Genomic DNA, 21,803 nt, shown 5'->3' on the forward strand with positions numbered 1-21,803 from the left:
TGTTGGAATGAGGTTATTACTTCAGGCCAGTGGAAGAACATTTCAAGCAGGCTATTTGTTGTTATAAAGCAAAATCAAACCTAGTACATTTTCAAAGGAGCATAATATGATGGAGACAAGACCATTCTGAAGCTAGAAACTTGAGAAAATCATTTTAAAAGCTCACAAGCATATGTTACTCATGACTAAAGGCGCCACAGTTATGCAACATGAGTGTCAGGGGAACAAATTTCCAACCTCGTGACTCACGCTTCTGTATTACATGTAACACTGGGCGTTCCCTTCATTTTAAAGAAATGTGAGCATAAGTGTGTGTATAAAAAATATCTGATATCCAAACCATGCAAACACAACAGCTAATAGCTTAAGAAAAATCTAAGTTGACATTGTGTCCTCAGAGCCACTATTCCAAGTCGGAAAGTTACTCCACTTTTTGAAAAGTATAGCCAGATAGTCAACTTCCTGCCCCAGACCAGCTGGGTCCCACCGTCTCTTTCCTAGAACTGGTTTCTGAACTGCCCGTACAGGGCAAGAGAGCTACAGCCTGCGAAGAGGCCACAAAAATAATTCCCCCCGCCGCACCCATACCTACTCTGCACGCCCCCCCCCCTTTACCTTAAGGCGAGCAGGGAGAGCTTCCAGGGAGAGAACCCGGGTGAGGGTTCCTCCGGGTCTCCCTCACCCGCCCATAACGCCTCGAGCGTGACCTACACCAAAGCCGACCCACCAGTACCTGCTCCAGAGGTCTCCGGCAGGCCCCGGGACTACACAGCTCTCTCGACAACACGATTTTCACTGACTTTATTGGTCCCCCACACCGGTGGGCCCCTCGCAGCCCACCTCCCCACTAGATCGCGCTGACCCTCCATGACATCCAGCATATTCAAAAGCACTGCGGGGCTGCTATGAAGAAGCTTTGCTCAGAAAGCCAGCTCCCCTCTGGCAGCGTCAGGGTCACTTGCTCTTCGCCTTCTGACTCTCCGTCTTCTTGGGCAGCAGCACGGCCTGGATGTTGGGTAGGACGCCGCCCTGAGCGATGGTCACTTTCCCCAGCAGCTTGTTTAGCTCCTCGTCGTTGCGAATGGCGAGCTGCAGGTGGCGAGGGATTATTCTGGTCTTCTTGTTGTCGCGCGCGGCGTTGCCTGCCAACTCCAGGATCTCGGCGGTCAGGTACTCCAACACCGCTGCCAGGTACACCGGCGCTCCAGCGCCAACTCGCTCCGCGTAGTTACCTTTGCGCAGCAGTCTGTGCACTCGGCCCACCGGGAACTGCAGTCCTGCGCGGGAGGACCGAGACTTGGCTTTTGCCCGCACTTTGCCGCCCTGCTTTCCGCGACCAGACATGTTCACTTCTCGCCTAAAACTCCACGGAGAGAAAAAACGCCAGCAATCCCGACCGGGTATAGGAACGAAACATAACACACCGGAACTGCCTCTCTCAACACTTTTCGGTCACCAGGCAGTGCCTTCCCATTGGACGCCGCAACATCCTCGGCTCCGATAACCAATGATAGGCAGGCTCCACTCCCAATTAGCATGCTGGCAGAGAGACCGCCTTCTCCAGCTCTGTCCAATCAAAACAGAAAACCTCTGCTTTGGGTTGGCTCCTATGAAGTTATTGGATCCTGAGGTTTCAATGTCCACGCTCCTACTCAGGAAAATAAAGTCTTAAGACTTAAGGAACCATGGTTAGGAAGATCCGGAAGAAGAGATACTCCGTCCACATGTACAAAGAGCTCAAGAAATAAATGTCCCTCGAGGTCGTGCACGGTGTGTCAGACGTCTCCGTGCCCTCTGGGCGGCATTTCTCACATAACACAGCATCCTATGCAGGTAGTTAAATAATTCCAGAGCCTGCACTTGTGGGCAACGTTGGTTCTCAAGCGAAATCACAAACTCTACCGAATTCTGCCTGCCTTATACCGGGTACTTTGTTCCTTTATAGGAGGCCTGGCCTCCTATAAACCCAGAGACTCCAGCTGATTACCCAGCAGTGTGAGGAGCTGGCTCAGAGAGAAGCTCCGTTGGAGTTGGCCGTCTGATTTTAACCAGACCAGATGAAACTGGGCTCCCGGCGCAGCTCTGCGGACCACAGGCTGCCAATCTGGTTTCTAAAGGCTGTGAAACTAGGGTGCTAGATTAGACATGAATGCTTTCTTCAGAGAGGGCAGGAATAAGCTCATTTAGTCAAAACTTCAACATCTCCTGTGTCTGAAGTTTTAGCCTGAAAAGAACCTCTGGATTGTACAGATGATGCACGCTCGGCTTGGTTGCTGAGGCTGAAAGTCTTGGCCTCGGCTTAGCCTAGTCCAAGGTCACAGGCACCTCAGATCACATTGTCCATGAAGACTATGAAGTACTCCTAGACGAGCCCAATGGTGGATAAGGTCAAGTAAGACATTCCGGTGGCACTTAGTGGTCATGAAAAGACTAAAGAAAGAAAGAAGGCAGCAACTGTCTTTGCAGAACCATAGCATTTGGAACAACATAAGGGTGTGTGTTTGTTTTTTGTTAGAAATTACTTTCTACTAATTCACTGAGGTAATTTCATTTACCTTAATATTTTCCATAATTATACAATTATATGGCTGTGTGATATAATGTTAAAACTTAAACAATATTTTATGTGGATTATAGTATCCACCAAATTTACCCTCTCACCAAACAATAAAGATTTTATTTCATTGAAAAATCTTTTTCAACTCTCTATGTACACATCCTTATCTACAGTAGTAGGGGCTGAACAAACTTCTTTGGAGCTGAGAAGCAGTACAATGTCATGGTTACATGGTCATCCTGGATCCAGGCTGCTCGGTCCCAGTCCTGACTCTAATCACTTCCCAGCTGACCTTGGGTAAGTTATTGAACCTCTCTGTACCTATCCCAAAGTGTTTTGAAGATTAAAGATGTTAGTAAGCATCCAATAACTGTTAGATAAACTGAATTAATGGACATGCAAATCTCTGATGCAGTTTTTAACACGATGTTCCTGGAATGAGTTTTGAAAATTTAGCTTACGTTTCTGCCTATACCATGGGAAGATTTTTAAACAGATTATTGTTATTACTATTGGCACTGTTTTTCACTTTATTCTTGTAAACAAGAAAGATTTCTAACTTGAAAATGTTCTAACCTTGATGTCTTAGTCATGGTCAGTATAAATAAATCAATCTATTTTACCATTACAAGAATCCTGACTCTTCAGGATCTAATAGACTTTCTTCTTCCCTCTGAGTCAAGGCTTAAAATCATATAGTACAATTCAACTATTCAAGTTTTTTTCAGCCATCTAGTGTTCCAAGGCCTCTTTCAAGTTACCCTTTTCTTAAACAATTTCTTTTTTTAATATTTTTTATTAATTTATTTTTAGAGAGGGGGAAGGGAGGGAGAAAGAGAGGGAGAGAAATACAAAGTGTGAGAGAAACATGGTGATGCACAGCTGTAAAGCAATGGCTTTGAAATCCAACAAGATGTAGAGCATCGCTGGTTCCTATTGATTTTCACATTAGTCTGGAAATGGTTATTATAAGAGTAAGCATTCCATTTGAAAAATATAGAATTAGAATTTGAACACGCATGACAGAGAGAGTCCAAATGCCGGCAGGGAGGTGGGGAAGAGATGGAGGGAGGGAAACCGAGCACACGAAGGATCTGGCCTACTTTGTTTTAATTAGACAGTAGAGAAAACACAATATACCTTCTGTTGAGTCTTTCCTCAGTTTTATGGCAAAAATAGCAATAAAAGCCTGCTCTTCACTGCTGTTATTCTTGTGGAACAAGCTGGTATTAAGCACATCTCTGGGTTCACCTATGAGGAGACTCCGCGAGCTCAGAGTGTTTCTGGAGAATGTGATTTGTCCTGTGCCAACTTACACGTCGTTTGCCAAGCACAAGATGCTGTGGCCACGGCTGCGGTGCGTGCACTGAAACGCGGTCGCATTCTGTATGGCTTCCGCAGCTTACTTCCAGACTCCTCCACAAAGTCCTTTTGAAGAACCCCGAACACATCGAGAAAGGAGTCGTTAATACTACCTACCGTGTGAATGTGGGATCAAAAGGCAGATAGGTGCTTATGATGAAGCGTTGCAGAGGCCAGTAAAAGTAGTAAAATTGCGGTGGAAGCAACTGCTCTGGAAGGTGTCTCTGAGTTACAGGCTTAATGTTTGAGGTTTGGAAGGAGGGTCAGTGTGAGCAGTGGAGCTCCGAGTGGGGAACCCAGCGCTGCGCCTGGGATGTCTGACTACTTTGGTATCTGTTTGGGAGAAGGAAGCATTCCGTGTGTTAGGAGTGGCGGAGGCACTTCTAGGCAGCTCAGGCCTCTGGCTCTGAACAAGTTTGGCATGGCTTCTATGTAAATCAGGGCTAGGAGACATTACGCCTCTTACTGAACTATAGGGCCACAGCGTCAGAGGGGCGGTTCTTCTGCAATGCAGCAAGGTGCCTGCTCCTGCAGTGCAGTGTCCAGAAGGAAAGCGCCTGCTGCAGGCAAGTCAGAAGGCACGAAGTGCAGTCCTAATGTGGTTTGCTGGAGTATTGCAGGGTATGAATGTTTTATTTTTTCACTGATGTTTTGATTAAGTGGTGATCAAGCTCATGCTGATGACAAGACAGCCAAGTGTGGGCGATATCCAAGGCTAGGTCCAGCTCACAGCCTCTGCACTACCCATGGGCCACCTGCACAAAGTTAGCATCACAGAGCCAGGGAGCATCTCTCTCCCAGATCTCGTGTGTGCCAAACCCCTGACAGGGGAAATGCAGGAATTAGCCCACGGTGCGGCCAGGGGTAAGGGGCAGGATCTTACCCAGCATTCAGGCCCCGCTGTTGGTCAGAGACTGTCAAGTGACCCGTTTCAGCCTGGAGATAAGACCTGGCTTCAGTGTAAAGGCTATTTTCAGAGCCGCTCGCGGGACTGTGGAAGGGAGATGGGTGGTGGGTTGGTTCTACTAAGTTGGGTGAAAATGGTATGGGCGAGAGAACTGTGTAAGAGCAGGGTCCTGCTCATTGGTGCGGCTGTGTGGCACAGAAGCCGCCTGTTTGAAGGCATTTTCTAGAAGCCCCTGTAGGGCTGGAAAGGCGAGGCGGGGTGGGAGGGGGTCACCTGACGTGCAGGCCAGCTGGTGCTGCCAGTGAGGCCAGGTGCTACATAACTCAGTTCGAGGGCCTCCCCATACTACTAACTAACCCTTTTTTATATGACGGAAATAGGGAAGGCACTTAGGACCCCTCAAATGGCGGGTGATTCCCAGCTCTGGCTTGTCTAAACATCCTGAAGTCCATCAGCTTCCTGGGTGTGGTGGCCCAGAGTGGCTCTGGGGGAGTTTCCCATCCTTGACAGCTATGTATGTCTCATTTTAAATGATATATGTCTCAAATACACTCAGGTAAACATTTCTTGTATTCCCTCATTATACCATTTTTTGGTGTGCGAGGCACTTGGGAACACTTGGTGTTTCATTGTTGCATTCAATTCTCCAGCAAACTTATGAAATATTTACAGTCATGTGGCACATAATGACAATTTGGTCAATGAGGGACTGAATATACAAATGTGGTCCCATATGATTATAATGGAGCAGAAAAATCCCTGTCACCTAGTTACACTGTAGCCGTGGTAAGGTCATAGTGCAAGGCGTGACTCAGGTGTTTGTGGTGGTGCTGGTGTAGACAAGCCTACGATGCCACCTGCTGGTCATGTAAAAAAAGTATATAGCACATGCAATTATGTACAGTACATAATATTTGATAATTACAATTAAACGACTGTTACTGCTTTTATGTATTTACTATACTTTTTATGATCATTTTAGGGTGTATTCTTTCTACTTAAAAAAACTGCTATAAAATACCATATTTTGCTGTGTATAATGAGCACCCATGTTTCTGGCCCAAACTTTCAGGAAGAAAATCTTTTAATTTTTTAATTCAATTTTTAATTTATTTATATTTAGAAACAAAACCAATTATAATATTGCAAGGTATTATTTTTCATACAAATATCACTATTGCTTCCTAGAGTTACACTTTTAACACATAAGCTAAATAAAAGAATTAAAAACATTTATATAGATATGGAATTAGTACTACCCATGTATAATGTGAACCCTTACATTTCCCTCAGAAATTTGGGCAAAAAACTGCTCATTATGCACAGCAAAATACAGTAGTATATTGTGTTACACCATCAGCAGCCTCATACACCTGCTATTTACCCTGTGTCTTATTTGCATCTTTTTCTTTTGTGCTTGATTTAATCTCCTGTTGTTTTGTACAGCAACATGCTCTACAGGCTTGTAGCCCACCAGCAATAGGCTAGATCCTACAGCCCAGGTGTAAAATAGGCTATGCCACCCAGGTTTGCGCACATGTACTCTATGATCTCCATACAACAATGAAATAGCCTAAGGACACATTTCGCAGTGAATGACTGTATTATTAATTACCATTATACAGATGAGGAAACTGATGGGGGGAAGGGAGGTAAAAAACAAAACTGGAGCCAGTATTTGAACCCTATCCTGTTGGACCCCACACCCTTTATCCTTAACTCTTATGTCACCACTTCTGCCATGGAGGACCCCTGTCCTCATCAACTGACATTTCACACCCAAGTACTTTCTCATACTGCACAAGCAGTCAAGTGTATTCATGATGCCAGCATTAATTAAATTTCTAGAGGAGTGAGACCGTCCCAGAAGCTCAATTTTCTTTAATGTAAGTGGGGGGGGGGGAAACATTTTACTTAAAAGAAACAGGAGAGTCTGGCAAACATCTGTCTTTATATTTGTTAAGTGTGAATCAGTGAATTTAAGTAGGCAGATGATATACCTATTAAATCCCCAATTTAACATGAATCAAATTGTTGAGGCTGAAGGATGAAAGTTAGGACCCAATGAAGCATGGAAATAAGTATTCATATGACAATTTAAAATATCTATTCTGTAAGTATCTAACTTACCTGGAATTGTTTATTTTGTTCGTTTGTATTTTTGGTAATGGCCTCGATTCTTTGTACCTGTGAGACAGAATTTATATTCCCTCTTACAGCCTAGCTATTTTTGTTCATGTTTGGCACTCTTTATAAAATATAACAAAGTTATCTGAGCACAGGAAATCTTTATTTTTACCTGTGACTATGAGTTCCTTGGTAGCACCCAGTCTAAAGCAATCGTATTTCCCAAACCCAAACTGGGTCACATGGTTTGAGAATACAACAGAATATCTGAAATTGGAAATGAGATTTTCTGAAGTTGACTAATAAAATGCCTTGCTACAGATGTTGGTTAAATAGAGAACTTCATTTAAAGCTTCTCTATAATGCCTCTCTTACAGTGTGAATAGAAGGCTGTTGAAATTAGATTCTGTAGCAAAGTCATCTCTTCTGAATTTTGAATATTTAATAACTCTTTTGTTCCAAATATTGTTAACTTTTGAAGATTCAGAGAGCCAATAAGCACAGTCCCCACCACCAAGAAGCTTCTATTTTCCAAATAAAGAGAGGGGGCGGGGAAGTACATCTGTGAAGTTGTACACATCTGGTTTGTATGAATGACATGCTATTGGTGTACAGAACAAATTTTGTCAGGCTTAGGGGAATCTTCAAAGACCAGGTAACATCTGTTCTGAGCCAAAGGCTCCTTGCAGAGGGGAAGGCCACACCAGACTTGGAGAACCAGCAGCACGGACAAGTGCCAGAGTAGTTTCCAGGCAGGGTGTGTTTAGGGGAACTCCTCATATTGGATATGTAATTTGCCCTATTGCCCAAGAATAACGCAATGGACTAGGTAAACAGTTGGATAAAAACTGAAACCAAGTCCAAATAAGCCAATAGAAAAATGGGCAAAAGACCGTGGGCAAACATGGCCAATAAGCAAAGGAAAAGACATTCAGTTTGATTAGTCATCAGGGAATTGCAAATCAAGATCACAGTGAGATGCCATTTTTTCACTCACTAACTGGCAAGAATTTAAAAGTACAATAGCAAGTGTTGCACAGAGTCTCTCGTTTTGCTAATAGGAGTATATATTGGTTCAACCGTTTATGAAACAAAGGTGGTCATTATCCGGTACGCTTGAAAATAGAGTCACATACGTGCTGAACCAGCAATTCCACCCCATCTATTGCAATGTGTGGAAAATGAGAAATAATTGTAAGGAGATAATGGTCCTTGGGAGATTGATATTGAAAACTACAATAAACCTCCTGTAAGTCTTTGTACTTTGCAAATCCCTGCCACATCCACCTTTTAATTCCTCAAGGTCCTTTTAAAAATCCATGTATTCAATAAATGCTTACTGAATTTTGACTGCATTGCTCTAGGAGATGGACATACGGAAATGAGCAAGCCAATTCAATTCCTTGAAATCGCAGAGCTTAAATTCTAATGTGGGAAGCTAATTAATTAATAAATGAGGTAGTATCAATGGTAACTTTTATAAGGAAAACAAAGCAGGGTAATCTAACAGAATGACTAGGGGAATGAGGTGTTCTGTGAACTGGATGATCACAAGAAATGCCTCTAGGAGGTGCCATTTGAGCTGAAATCTGATAACAACAAAGACACCAAGTGGCAGAGAGTTATAGGCAGAAAGAACAGCTGAGGCAAATGTCTTTTAAGTGTGTGGAACTGTGAGCAAGGCAGAGAGTGATAGGTGATAAGACTTTCAATGTGGCGAGGTAATTATCGTGTAGAGCCCTGGCCTGGTAAATTTGTTTTAGAAATAAGAAAACTGAACGTCAGCAAATTTAAATAGCTTGCCCAAGTCCATATGGTTAGCAAACAGCTAATACAGGGTTCAAACCTAGCTCCAGGTTTTGTGTTTTTTGTTTAAGAATATCAATCACTCTTCCAGAACTCAAGCTCTTCTTTGTCTCGAGATACACCATTCTGTTCTTAAATGCTTGCCCTGCCTTTCCAACTACCAGCTAAGGATGTATCAGTAAACAAATCTGCCAATTACACTGTTAGAGAGGAGTTTGCACTCCCAGGAACTGATCACTGTCCTCTTTTCTCAGCTGTCATTTTAACCTGAATGACTACAGTATGCAGAAGTAATCCTTCAGCTACCTGGGGGTGGGGCCGGGAGTAATAGCTAGCTTCTCTATGGGAAAACAGAGTTCATTTTTTCAGGATTGGACTATGGGCCCAACTAAGCACTCTGACAGCCTAGGGAATAGACTGCCTGTTTCCTTCTGTAGTGTTTGAAGTAAGGGAAGACAAATAAAGCGATTGCCAGACAACAAACTTTATTACAGCTAAGATACATTACTACTATCTCCAACACATACTTCCCAGAGTATATAAACACAGCCACCTGGACAGAGAGCTAATCCCAGAGTCACTAGGAAATTTAACAGATTTCCAACTACCTCTGGTAAGTATGTAACTATCAACTCAATCAGCCCTTCCCGAACATGTACAGACTGGACTCAGGAAGGAGGGAAAGGAAGACTTTGCTCAAGGATTAAGTAGAGTTTCTGTTGGGGTGGTGGAGGGGAAGATTCCAGGAAATACATATCTTAAGGAGAAGAAACCAGCCTGTCACCCAGAAGCATCCCAGGCATGGTGCTGGATTTAGGTAGGCAGCCCTAGTCTACAGCAGCAATTTGGCTGTCCGTAGGGTCACCCTACCTTGTGATCTAGAGAAGGTTACATTGAATCTCATTACATGCTTATAGAAAGTCCCCAAACCCTCCCCGGTATTTCAGCAAGTCCCCAAGTCTCGAGTTACCACAATCATCTCTGACTTGAAACTCCTGCTTCTGCGCATTGTCTAGCCATCCTGTCCCCGTTCTTACCCCACCCATCTGACACTGATCTGAGTGTCTATTCGCACATCCCACAACTAGGCAGCTTGTGTACAGCACAGACTTGACTGAAGGTTTGGGAAGAGCTAACCAGTTTTATCCATTTTAAATTCCCAGTAGGATACAATTACCGTGAAGGCCGAAATTTGTTCATGCTTGTTATAACTCAAATGCTGAAAACGATTAGAAGGCACTCCATAAATAGCTGTTGTATGGATAAAGTAAGGCATTCTTTCCTCACGGAAAATACAAGCAACCTCAGTTATTTTATATGTTCTTGTTCTTAAACGTCTCCAGCCGCCAGCTCACCAGGCCCTTCTCACTGGCCTTTTCTTTCTATGTAGCTCCCAGCCTCTTGCCATCTTGTTGGGCCCGCTTTCTTTTTTTCTCTTTCTCCCTCTCCTCCCCACTACCTCCTTCCTGATTGGCCCTGGGACTTTGAAACTTTCCTCGTTTATATAAAGCAGTTTGTGTTTCTCTGTGCCTAACTCAGAAGGTTTGCATATCCAAGCCCACCTGAGTGCTCAGCAACACCAAAGCCTTTTAGTTACCTTGCTCCCTCTGGCATTAGGTTGCCCTATATGCAAGTAGATCCAGTAAGTATTTCCTTCACAGGAAAAAAATTAGTGAAGGCAGAAGTTACTAAAAATTATATATTTATAACTTGAAATTTTACTTTATCTCAAAACACATTCGTGTTTATTTCTTCATCAGTTGGTTGGTGTCAAAGCAAGAAATTATCCCTGAGCCCCAGATTGGAGCTCTGAATCAGCTTTTTTAAGTAAACCACACCCTTAGTGTATCATGTACTGTTTTTAGTGTTTGATGTATTAAAGCAATTGACAAGCTAAGGGCAAGTTTTGCTTGTGTTCTTTCTTCTTATTCCACAGTGTTTTACAGGAGTCTTGCCACAGCATATTTCCTAGTGATGTGCCTTTGTTTAAGATATCCAGCAGTTTTCATATGTATTTCACCAGATTACATAACATTTAATTAAGGATATAATGCAGTAAATAAATTGTGCAAATTTAAGCACAAACAAAGGAAGCCTCTGGTAAGCAAATGACTTAACAGGAGGGAGCAGCAGGCACTCAGTGACTCAGTGATGCTGCATGTATTTCAGTAAATCTGGAATCCATGAAACCATCGGTTAAGAAATACTTTACTGTAGCTACTTTTCCTCAATAAATTTACAACAGAATCTCTACCTTTGTGTTTAGTAAAGAAAGAAAAACTTTCATGTTTTAGTTTCATTGGTTCTTAGTACTATTCCTTCTGAAAAACTCATTTTTGCATCTCAAAGCAGTAAGAGACTGCTACAGAGTGTAGCAATGCAGTGTGTTCCTTTAGGCCTGAAGGAGGTGAGGAGGGGATCTTAGTAGGTAGCAAATAAAAGAGACCCTAAGAGTTGCCAAAAATGAGGGAGTGGCACATGCAGGTGACTTGTTCAGCTGCCCCTTCCTTTCTTTTCTCATATCTTAAGAGGCTTTGCATTCTATTGAAGGGTATGTCTCATAAACCTGCTAATCCAGGTGTTCATTATTTGCTTTTGACCCTTGAAACTTTCCCAGCAGAACCTGCCTCCCTTTGTGATCTGCATGCCAGTAGTTCTACAACATAAAGAAGGCATAATTTTTGCCTTAAAGGATCCAGGAAGGACTGTTACCTTGGTCCTTCACATTTGAAAATCTTTTCCTGGTTACATGCTATAATCAGATGATTCCCCGAAACTGCTTCTACCTTCAGTCTTTATATCTGATTTAAAGTCACATGGTAGTTTTCCAACTCCTCCATCACTGACATGACTCCCTTTTATATTTGCAATTCCCAGACCAAATTAAAACAAAACAAAAATAGTCTACTTTTTCTCCTATCCTCAGGAAGTGGGAATAGCAATGAATTAAAGGGTAGAAAATTAGACTTCCGGCCAAATTAGACTTACAGAGGCATAAGTAGACACACTGTGCCTCCTTGCACAACCAAAAGAAGGACAACAAATTTAAAAACAAAAAACAACCAGAACTGCCAGAAAATCAAACTGTATGGAAGTTGGACAACCAAGGAGTTAAAGAAGAAATATTCATCCATACCAGTAGGAGGGGCGGAGATGGGCAGCCAGGCGGAGAGGATCTCAGCAAGGCTATGGCTGGTGGACCCAGCAAGGTGGCGGATTGAGGACTGGGTGGTCCCACATTCACGTGCAGATAAACTGGAAGGAATAAATGGGGAGCGAAACAGACCACACAACCCAGGGTTCCAGCTCGGGGAAATAAAGCCTCAAAACCTCTGACTGAAAACACCTGTGGGGGTTGAGGCAGCAGTGGGAGAAACTCCCAGCCTCACAGGAGAATTCATTGGAGAGACCCATAGGGCTGTAGAATGTATACAAACTCACCCACCCAGGAATCAGCCCCAGAAGGGCCCAAATTGATTGTGGGTAGTGGGGGAAGTGACTGAAAACCAGCAGAGAGCAGAGCAAGCGGCACTGTTCCCTCTTGGACCCCTCCCCCACAGACAGCATCACAACACAGCGAATTGGGTTGCCCCACCCTGGCTAATACCTTTACTACCTAACAGGCACACCGAGACAAAAAAAAAAAAAATGGCCCTAATAAAAGAACAGATCAAAGCTCCAAAAAAAAAAAAAAAAAAAAAATACAACTAAACAACAAAGAGATAGCCAACCTATCTGCACAGTTCCACACACTGGTAATCAGGATGCTCACAGAATTGGTTGAATATGGTCACAAATTAGAGGAAAAAATGAAGACTATGCTAAGTGAAATGAAGGAAAATGTACAGGACACCAACAGTGACGGGAAGGAAACTGGGAATCAAATCAATGGTGTGAACCAGAAGGAATAAGAAACATTCAACCAGAACGGAATAAAGAAACAAGAATTCAAAAAAAATGAGGAGAGGCTTAGGAACCTCCAGGACATCTTTAAACGTTCCAACATCCGAATCATAGGAGTGCCAGAAGGAGAAGAGGAAGAACAAGACATTGAAAATTTATTTGAAAATATAATGAAGGCAAACGTCCCCAATCTGGCAAGGAAATAGTCTTCCAGGAAGTCCAGGAAGCTCAGAGAGTCCCAAAGAAGTTCCATGCAAGGAGGAACACATCAAGGCACATCATAATTACATTAGCCAAGATTAAAGATAAGGAGAGAATCTTAAAAACAGCAAGAGAAAAGGACACAGTTACCTACAAAGGAGTTCCCATAAGACTATCAGCTGATTTCTCAAAAGAAACCTTTCAGGCAAGAAGGGGCTGGAAAGAAGTATTCAAAAGTCATGAAAGGCAAGGACCTACATCCAAGATTACTCTATCCAACAAAGCTATCATTTAGAATGGAAGGGCAGTTAAAGTGCTTCCCAGAGAAGGTCAAGTTAAAGGAGTTCATTATCACCAAGCCCTTATTATATGAAATGTTAAAAGGACTTATCTAAGAAAAAGAAGATCAAAATTATGAACAGTAAAATGACAACAAACTCAGTTATTAACAACTGAACTTAAACAAAAACAAAAACAAACACAAACTAAGCAAACAACTAGAACAGGAACAGAATCAGAAATGGAGATCACATGGAGGGTTATCAATAGGGGACTAGGAGGGGGAGAGAGGGGGAAAAGGTACAGAAAATAAGTAGCATAAATGGTAGGTAGAAAATAAACAGGGGGAGGTTAAGAATAGTATAGGAAATGTAGAAACCAAAGAACTTATATGTATGACCCATGGACATGAACTAAAGGGAGGGGGAATGCGGGTGGGAGGGGGTGTGCAGGGCAGAGGGGAATAAAGGGGGGAAAATGGGACAATTGTAATAGCATAATCAATAAAATATATTTTTAAAAAGAAAAATAAATAAAAAAGAAACCATTATCAAGAATCCCTCCCCTCCCCCCCAAAAAAACAGGTAGAAAATTAGATTTCAGTCCAAGTTTGGCCACCAAATGTGCATAAGAAGTTGGGGGCAGCAGTCTTGTGGGACTCAGCTTTTTAACCTGTGGGATCAGACACTATCTCTGGGTACATGGTGTCACAATTGAGTTAAATTGTGACACCCAGCTGGCATCAGAGAATTATTTCATTCATGGAAATAATGAAATAGTTCAATAATTCACACCTGGTGTCAGAAGTGAAGTAGGAGAAACACAAGGAAGATTTTCTTTCATAGATGCCTTTTCTTTCTTTTTCTTCCCTAATTGCTCTGGCCAGGACTTCTAGTGCTGTATTGAAAAGGAGTGGCAAGAGTAGGCATCCTTGCCTTGTACTGGATCTTGGAGGGAAAACCTTCAATTTTCCCCACTGATTATGATGTTAACTGTGGGATTTTCATAGATGACCTTTATTGTGTTGACATGAACTCCTTCTATACCTATTTTGTTAAGAATTTTAATCACAAATGTGTGTTGAATTTTGTCAAGTGCTCTTCTTGCATCTGTTGAGATGATCATGTGTTTTTTTCTTTCATTTTGTTAACGTGTATTACACATTGACTTGAATATATTGAACTATCCATGCATCTCAGAGATCAGTCCCACTTGATCATGGTGTATGATACTTTTACTGTGCCACTGAATTCAGTTTGCTAGTATTTAATTGAGGATTTTTGCATCATCGGGGATATTGGGCTGTAGTTTTCTTTTTTGATCTCTTTATCTGGCTTTGGTATTAGGGTGATACTATCCTCATAAAATGAGTTTGGAAGTGTTCATTCTTCTTTGTTTGTTTCTGGAAGAGTGTAAGGACGATTGGTATTAATTCATCTTTGAATGTTTGGCGGAATTCACCCATGAAGACATGTGGTGCTGGGTTTCTTTGTTGAGAGGTTTTTGACTACTGTTCAATATCCTTCTCTAATATTGGTCTGTTCAGGCTTTCTATTTTTTCTTTATTCAGTTTTGGTAGGTTGCATGTTTCTGTGAATTTATACAATTCTTTTAGGCTACCCAGTTTGTTAATGTATAATTGTTTATAATAGTCCCTTATGTTCTTTTTTTATTTCTGAGACATCCATTGTAGTATCTGTCTTTCATTTTTTATTTTATTTATTTGTTTTTTCTCTTAGCTAGGACTGAAGTTTGTCCATTTTACTTGTGTTTTCAAAAAACTCTTAGTTTTGTGAGTATTTTCTATTCCCTATTTGACTTATTTCTATTGTTTTTTATATTCTCTGTTTGAATCATTTCTGCTTTAATCTTTATGATTTCCTTCAGCCTGCTAAATTTTGGTTTAGTTTGTTCTTTTTCTAATTACTTGAGGTATAAGTTTAGGTTGTTTATTAAAGATCTTTCTTTTTTTAGTGTAGATGTTTATCACTATAAATTTCTCTCTTACTACTGCTTTCACTCCATCCTTGGTATGTTGTGCTTTCATTTATTTGTCTCCATGTACTTTTTAAGTTATCTTTTGAGTTCTACTTTGACCCAATATTTATTCAAGAGTCTGTTGTTTAGTTTCCACATATTTGTGAACTTTCTGGTTTTCTTGGTCTTATTGATTTCTTTTTTTTTTTAAATATTTTATTTCTTTATTTTTAGAGAGGGGGAGGGTGAAAGAGAAGGAGAAACATCAATGTGTGGTTGCCTCTCATGCACCTCCTATTGGAGACCTGGCCCACAACCCAGGCATGTGCCCTAGGCGAGGAATCAAACCAGTGACTCTCTGGTTCTCCTGCCAACACTCAATCCACTGTGCCACACCAGCCAGGGTTGACTCTTCTCCGTTTCTAACACCCCAAATCTGATGTGATATCAAATCTAATCCATCTTACCTTTTAGATATCTCTTGAAACCATCCCCATGCCACTGCCGTCATCCAGGCCTCCTTTACCTCTGCCCTGGGCCACAGAAACAGCGTCCTATTTTGCTCCATGTGCCCTCTCCTGCTTCTCTCCAGGTTATTCCTTCCCTAGCAGTCTAAGTGGCCTTTACAAATTTCATCTGATCATATCTTTTTCTTGATTCTTGATAAAGTTCCAAATCCTTAATGGCTTACAGGAAACCCCATGGCCTGCCCTACCTACTCCTATGGTATCTTTTATTGCCACTGGACTCCTATCTTTCTCTACTCCAGCCATTCCGTATGTCTTTCAGCCCTTCAAGTATCCAAGCCACTTCCTATATCTGGAACTTTCTGTCCCCCTCCCTCACATGCCCTCTCCATTTAGCTAACTCCTCTCCATCCTTCAGGGCTCAACTTAAAGAATAGTTTGTCAGGGATGCTTCCTTGACTTTCTAGAATAGGTTTGGTTAGTCTTCCATGTGCTTTCACAGCACTTTGCAATTTTTTCATTGTTGAATTTAATTATTCATAAGTATTTGTTTAATGTTTATCTTCCCTACTAGAATGCATGTACCATAAGGATGTTAATGTATTCATGTCATTCACGGCTGTATGCCCAGTGCCTTGCCAATGCCCAACACATATGCAAGTCTTAATAGTCACTGAGTGATTGAAAAACAGCTCTTCCTAGTTAAAGATTCAGTTTCAATGCACACTTGTAACCTAAACATGCATAGTCCATCATATTTGTGCTTTTGTTAAGCCTTTTGGCTTTTTTTCCATATTATAAAGCCTTTTATGTACACACTACACTTCTCTCTTCCTCTTTTTCCCCTTCCCAGTGATGTGTCATAAATTGTATTTTTATTGGGTGAGGCCCAGGTAATCTACTTGTTTATAACTCTGACCTTTTTGTGAGCAAACACACAGAATGAACTTTGGTTTATCTCCTACCATAATGTACCTACTAATTACGGGCAAGCAGGCTGTATCCTATGGCCCACGTGACCAGTGAGGTATGACCAGAAAGGAACGGGTAGAAGAGTAGAACAAGGGACCCAGCTAGAAGCTGTCTAGCTGGGGTCCCTGTCTCCCTAAAAGCCCGGAGTAAAGCAACTGAGCACAAGGAGTATGGTTCGGAGGTGAGCGAGGTCATGAAGACACCGCTGTTGGGCTTGGCTTTGTGGTCACTGCTCCTCTGTCCAGCGCTGATGATTTGGTCCGGCCAGATGAGCCAGAACTGCAACAATGGCAACTACCAGATCAGCGTCCTGATGATGAACAACTCGGCCTTCCCAGAGTCCCATGAGAAGCTGAGAAATGCAGTGAATGTGGGATTGAAAATAGTGAGAGAGCGTCTAATTAATAATGGTAAGGATATGGTAAAACAGGGTCCTCCTCCACCCTGTTACAACCTTTGGAATCAAAGTGTTGGTAAGTGAAGACCTTGTGTTCTTTGCCTGATCACCAACTTTCTCTAAAGGGCTGCCCCAAAACTCCTTTCTATTTGAAGGCACTACATTTCCAGATAGAAGGATTTGAGTCTTCATCCGTAATCTGCCCAGCTCTGGGAATGGCCTGACTCAGGGAATGCCAGGTGTTTACAACAGTGAAATGCCCCAGATAGCATTGCAATAAAAACCGGATTTACTGCTCAGTCCCAGGGGGGCATCGTGTTTCCTCCTGCAGCTGCTCAGAGGCAAGATTGGTTCTGGACCTGAGGTTTCACAGGGTTACCAGTCAAGAAGATGAATTAACAGAGTCAAATTCATACAGATGCTGAATCTTTCTCTGTGGTTTTTAATCCATCTGTTCGCTCTTTACATCTTTGGTGGCTATTATTATAAGACATAGTCAACATAATAAATTTCCAATTGAATTCAGCATTGCAGTTCTTCATTATATCTTTTAATTATTAAAATAAACTTTATAATATTAGATAAAATATGCAGAATAAAATATGTAAGACATGAGAAAAACTACCCCTGACAATTTCTAGCAACCTGGATATTTCCACTGTCTTTTTAAATGTTTCTCAGTTTCTTGTTTTTTAAGAACATAGCTGGGATCACTATGTAGTAGAAACAATTTTCTATCCCTCTGATTTCAATTTACATTGTTCTACAAATGACTTTTTATAATTGAATAATCTTCATAGCATCATGAGACTAGATGTGTAATATCCTTTGGAGTAGATAGTCTCCCAAATCATTTAATAATTCCCTGTTGTAAGATATTCCATTATTTTTAATTTCTCATGATTATTTTATAACTACCACACTAAACATTTTTGTGTATGTATCAATAGGTCTTTTTTAACTCTTTGAGACTAGATTGCCAGAAGTATAATCACCAAGTCAATGCTATTTGATGCATCTTAATGGTTATTTATGGTTTTGAGGAGGGTGTATCTTAGTTTTCTCTATTTAAAACGGTTTGGTAACAATAAAAACAGGTATTATATACCACATATGTGTAATAAGTTACTTCTGTGCAATATACATTCTTCAATCCTGTCTGAGACTGGACTCAGATGTAAACAGAGAAACTAGGTCGCTTAATAAAATCCCCTATTTATCGAGGCAGTGTGTAGTAATGGAAAGAACCCTTGATTTAATTGTTCTTTGGAGTCTCTGTTGAGTCTCCTTGTGACCCTGGGTGAGTGATTTTGTTTCTTTGAGTCTTGGTTTTCCTGTTTACTGAATACCTGCCATGTGCTTGGTAAGACATATAACCTGTTTAATCAAAGCTCCGTAAGATTGGCATTGCTGACACTTTCACAGCGGAGGTTTAATAACTTTGTTGAAGCCATACAGGTTGTCTGTTTAAAGTGAGATTCAAACTCCTATCTGTCTAATTCCAAAGAGTGTATCTTGCCACACGGTAACACCTTTACTCACCATGAACTAACTTTCTCATTAGAATAAAACAGTGGAACATTGTGGTTAGAAGTGGAGATTTGGGATCAAACTGATCTTTGTTCATATTCCAGTCTTTTATCCAACCATTTACCATGGGTGATGTCAAGGAAATATTTAAGTTTTCTGAGCCTCATTCCTCACCTACAAAATTACAATAGATAATAGTTACCTCATGTGGCTATGGTATGAATTAAAAGAGTAAATTCATGTGAAGTACCTACTACATTGATTGAAAATAGTAACTCAATGAACGGCAGTTGTTTTGGTTGTTGTCACTGTTATTGTTGTTCTTGAGGATGTTAATGTTGTCGTTGTTGCTAAGCTGTTGCTGTTAGGAGAATAAGTTACCAGGCATATAAAATAAATAATATAGTGTATTGGTATGATCTTGATCTCTGAACTCATATAACCTGAATGTAAATTTCTGCTCCATCATTTACTAGTTGAATGAGTTATTTACTCTCTCAAAGTTTCACTCATCTCATTTGTAAAATAGAGTTATTAACAGTGAGGTTTTTCAATAGATTAAATGAGAAGAGATTTTAAGGCAAGAAAGAATAAACAACGGTGCTCAAGTTTTTGCATTTCGTGATGCATTTTGTTGGATGGATGTTCATGCATAGTAAACTCAAGAAGTGCAAGTTGTGAGGAAAAGATAGGTTCATGTTTTAAGCATATTGAGCATTATTATTTGGAAAAACTTCTAAGACAATATACTTAAGGGCTAAATAAAAGAAAATGAAGAGCTCAAATATCATGAGTGATGTCTAAATAAATGAGATCAACATTTTTTCCTAGTACTTAGGAAACCTTTCTAATGTTGAAGAATAGATGGGGTTTTATGGAAAACATGAAAAAAGATTCCTTTGATTTTAGGACAGCAACTCCTCAAGGTTGTGTGTTCCGTGGCTAAACGCCCCGGGGTCCACGCCCTCTGCGTGCTGTTGTATGCTGAGTGGGCCCTTTCCTGGACTCAGGCACTATATCCAGATTCACTCTGGTACAACCCCTCCTCAAAGCTCTAGCTAGAAGACAGAGGGCTCTGAGATCACCCTGCAGTTTATGGCATCCCACTTCTTCCCCCAGGACTGACGTGCCGTGGTACAGTGGGAGTAGAGGCCAGAGAGGAATGAGAATTGTACTTGGGGTAATTGTTCGTTTTAAAAGTTAACCTGTGATTTGTCATTCTACAGAAGCCATTCCATTTTCTGAAAAATGCTCAGTATTCTCTTGAGAGATCTTTTGGGATTGGGGGTGATAAAAAGGATTCAAAAGCAAAAGAGTTCACCCAGTCATAAAATGCTGAGAGGCCGCAGCACACTGTATTACGTTCTATGGAAGCGGCTCTCAACCTTCTGGTCTTAAGACCTCTTTACACTCTTAACAATATTTGTTGAATCTGAATAGCTTTTTTATGCAGTTACATTTATCAGCATTTACTGTACTGGAAATTAAAACTGAGGAATGTTTTAAATATTTGCTTATTGATTTATTTAAAGAGCAACTATAGACATTTAGTCAGTTACCATAAATAAAATTTCTTAGTGTAGAAAACCTGTTTGTATCAAAAGCAAAAAGTAAAAGTAGGTGGGAAAAGTGGTATTGATTTATATTTTTGCAAATATTTAATGCTAGGCTGAATAGAAAGTGGCTGGATTTTTATATCTGCTTTTGCACTTAATGGGTTGCAATAGAAAATATTATGTAGCCTCTGCAAAACTCCACTATATGCTCATGAGTGAAGGAGAGTGGACAAAAAATTTTTTAATGTCTTAATGTAATTATGAGAATATTTTTGGCCTCCTGGACTCCCTGAAAGGGTCTCAGGGTACCTCAGGAATCAGTGGCCCACACTTTGAGAACTGCTGTTCTCTACACCAGATTAATCAGGTTCCAGAATCAGAGTGTCCTGGGTTCAAAACCCAGCTCCACTCCCTGCCAGTGTGTAACCCTAGGCAAGTTTATCTACTCCTCTATACCTCCATTTTCTCATTTTTTAATTAGGAATGGAAATTATAGATTAACCTCATAGGATTCAGGAGAGAATTTAGTGGAATAATGCATGCAAAAATCCATAGCCACTAAGCACCTAGTAACAGATCATCCAGTTCTAGTCTGTGAATAAATGGGTGAGAAATGGGCCCCAGAGGTCAAAATCACTTGTCCAAGTTCATACTCTGTAAGATGTCAGTTCCCCTTCTCCCATACCCTGTGCAGTAGTTATTCTTGATTTTGCCATGCCTGTCATGGACTGCCTTGACCCTAGGATTTTTAAGTAGGTCATCTTCAGTGTTCTTCATAGCAAGAGATGATTGATGGGAAAGAGCTAGCTTATACATTAACAGCAAAAGTCTGACCATCTTCCCAATGCTCCATTTCCATCATGGGACTGTGCATTGGTCTCCACTTCACTTCCTGACTCCTCTTGCTATTTTCCAAGACTTTCTCCACCCCAGTTTCTTGCTGCTTCCCCACATGCACTCTCCCGTTCCTCTAGGTCTACCACATACTATTCTCCTGGCTTCGTATACCCTATCTGCTCCCTGTTGTTATGAGAATTAACTCAGATAATGGATATAAAGGGCTGGAACATGGTCGCTGACCCACGTCTTCCATTAGTTTCTCTGACTGGTCTTACTAAACTGACCTATTTGGCTAGTCTTGCTGAATGAAGTACTGTCCTGTCATCTCTGATTTAGATCTCTCACTTACAAAGTAAAGAAGAGATAAAATGCTTCCTAGTTGGTAGACACATATCTGAGGTGGCTGTAGAAATGCAAAGACTTTCCATTTTCTGAAGGAATATTTTTATATGTTTTAAAATATTCTAATTTGGTGGTCTAGTTTCATTTTTTTGCACATACCACTCCAGTTTTCTCACTATCATTTATTGAAGAGGCTATTTTTACTCCATTGTATGCCCATGCCCCCTTTGTTGAATATTAACTGACCATAGAGACACAGATTTATTTCTGGGGTCTCTATTCTGTTCCATTGATTTATGTGTCTGTTCTTATGCCAGTACCAGACTGTTTTGATTACAGGGACCTTGTAATATAGTTTGATATCAGGCATTGTGATCCCTCCTTTTTTGTTCCTCTTTCTCAAGATTGCTGAGGCTATTCGGGGTTCTTTTTGCTTCCATCATCAAAATGAAAAGGGAACCAACCGTATGGGAGAACATGTTTGCCAATGATACATTGGACAAAAGTTTGATCTCTGAAATATGTAAGGAACTCATATGACTCAAAACCAGGAAGACAAACAATCCAATTGAAAAATGGG

General features: G+C 41.0%; 2 protein-coding genes across 2 annotated transcripts in view; one reads left to right on the forward strand and one right to left on the reverse strand.

The window, feature by feature from the left end:
* Positions 1 to 784: 784 nt before the first annotated feature.
* Positions 785 to 1,446, reverse strand: H2AJ (H2A.J histone). The gene has a single exon (XM_024575574.3). The coding sequence runs from the start codon at positions 1,342 to 1,344 to the stop codon at positions 955 to 957; it is 390 nt and encodes a 129-aa protein (XP_024431342.1). The 5' UTR covers positions 1,345 to 1,446; the 3' UTR covers positions 785 to 954.
* Positions 1,447 to 16,601: 15,155 nt separating this feature from the next.
* The window catches only part of GUCY2C (guanylate cyclase 2C), a 65,087-nt gene continuing 59,885 nt past the window's right edge, over positions 16,602 to 21,803 (forward strand). The window contains exon 1 of the mRNA XM_045184322.3: positions 16,602 to 16,968. Coding sequence (XP_045040257.2) covers positions 16,752 to 16,968 — 217 coding nt within the window. The 5' untranslated portion in view covers positions 16,602 to 16,751. The remainder of the gene's footprint in view (positions 16,969 to 21,803) is intronic.

Source organism: Desmodus rotundus, chromosome 3 (genome assembly GCF_022682495.2).
Source record: "Desmodus rotundus isolate HL8 chromosome 3, HLdesRot8A.1, whole genome shotgun sequence".
Lineage (NCBI taxonomy): Eukaryota > Metazoa > Chordata > Mammalia > Chiroptera > Phyllostomidae > Desmodus > Desmodus rotundus.

What these genes read in the sequence shown, in the direction of transcription:
- H2AJ (XM_024575574.3), bottom strand. Translation starts at nt 1,344, where the DNA reads ATGTCTGGTCGCGGAAAGCAGGGCGGCAAAGTGCGGGCAAAAGCCAAG.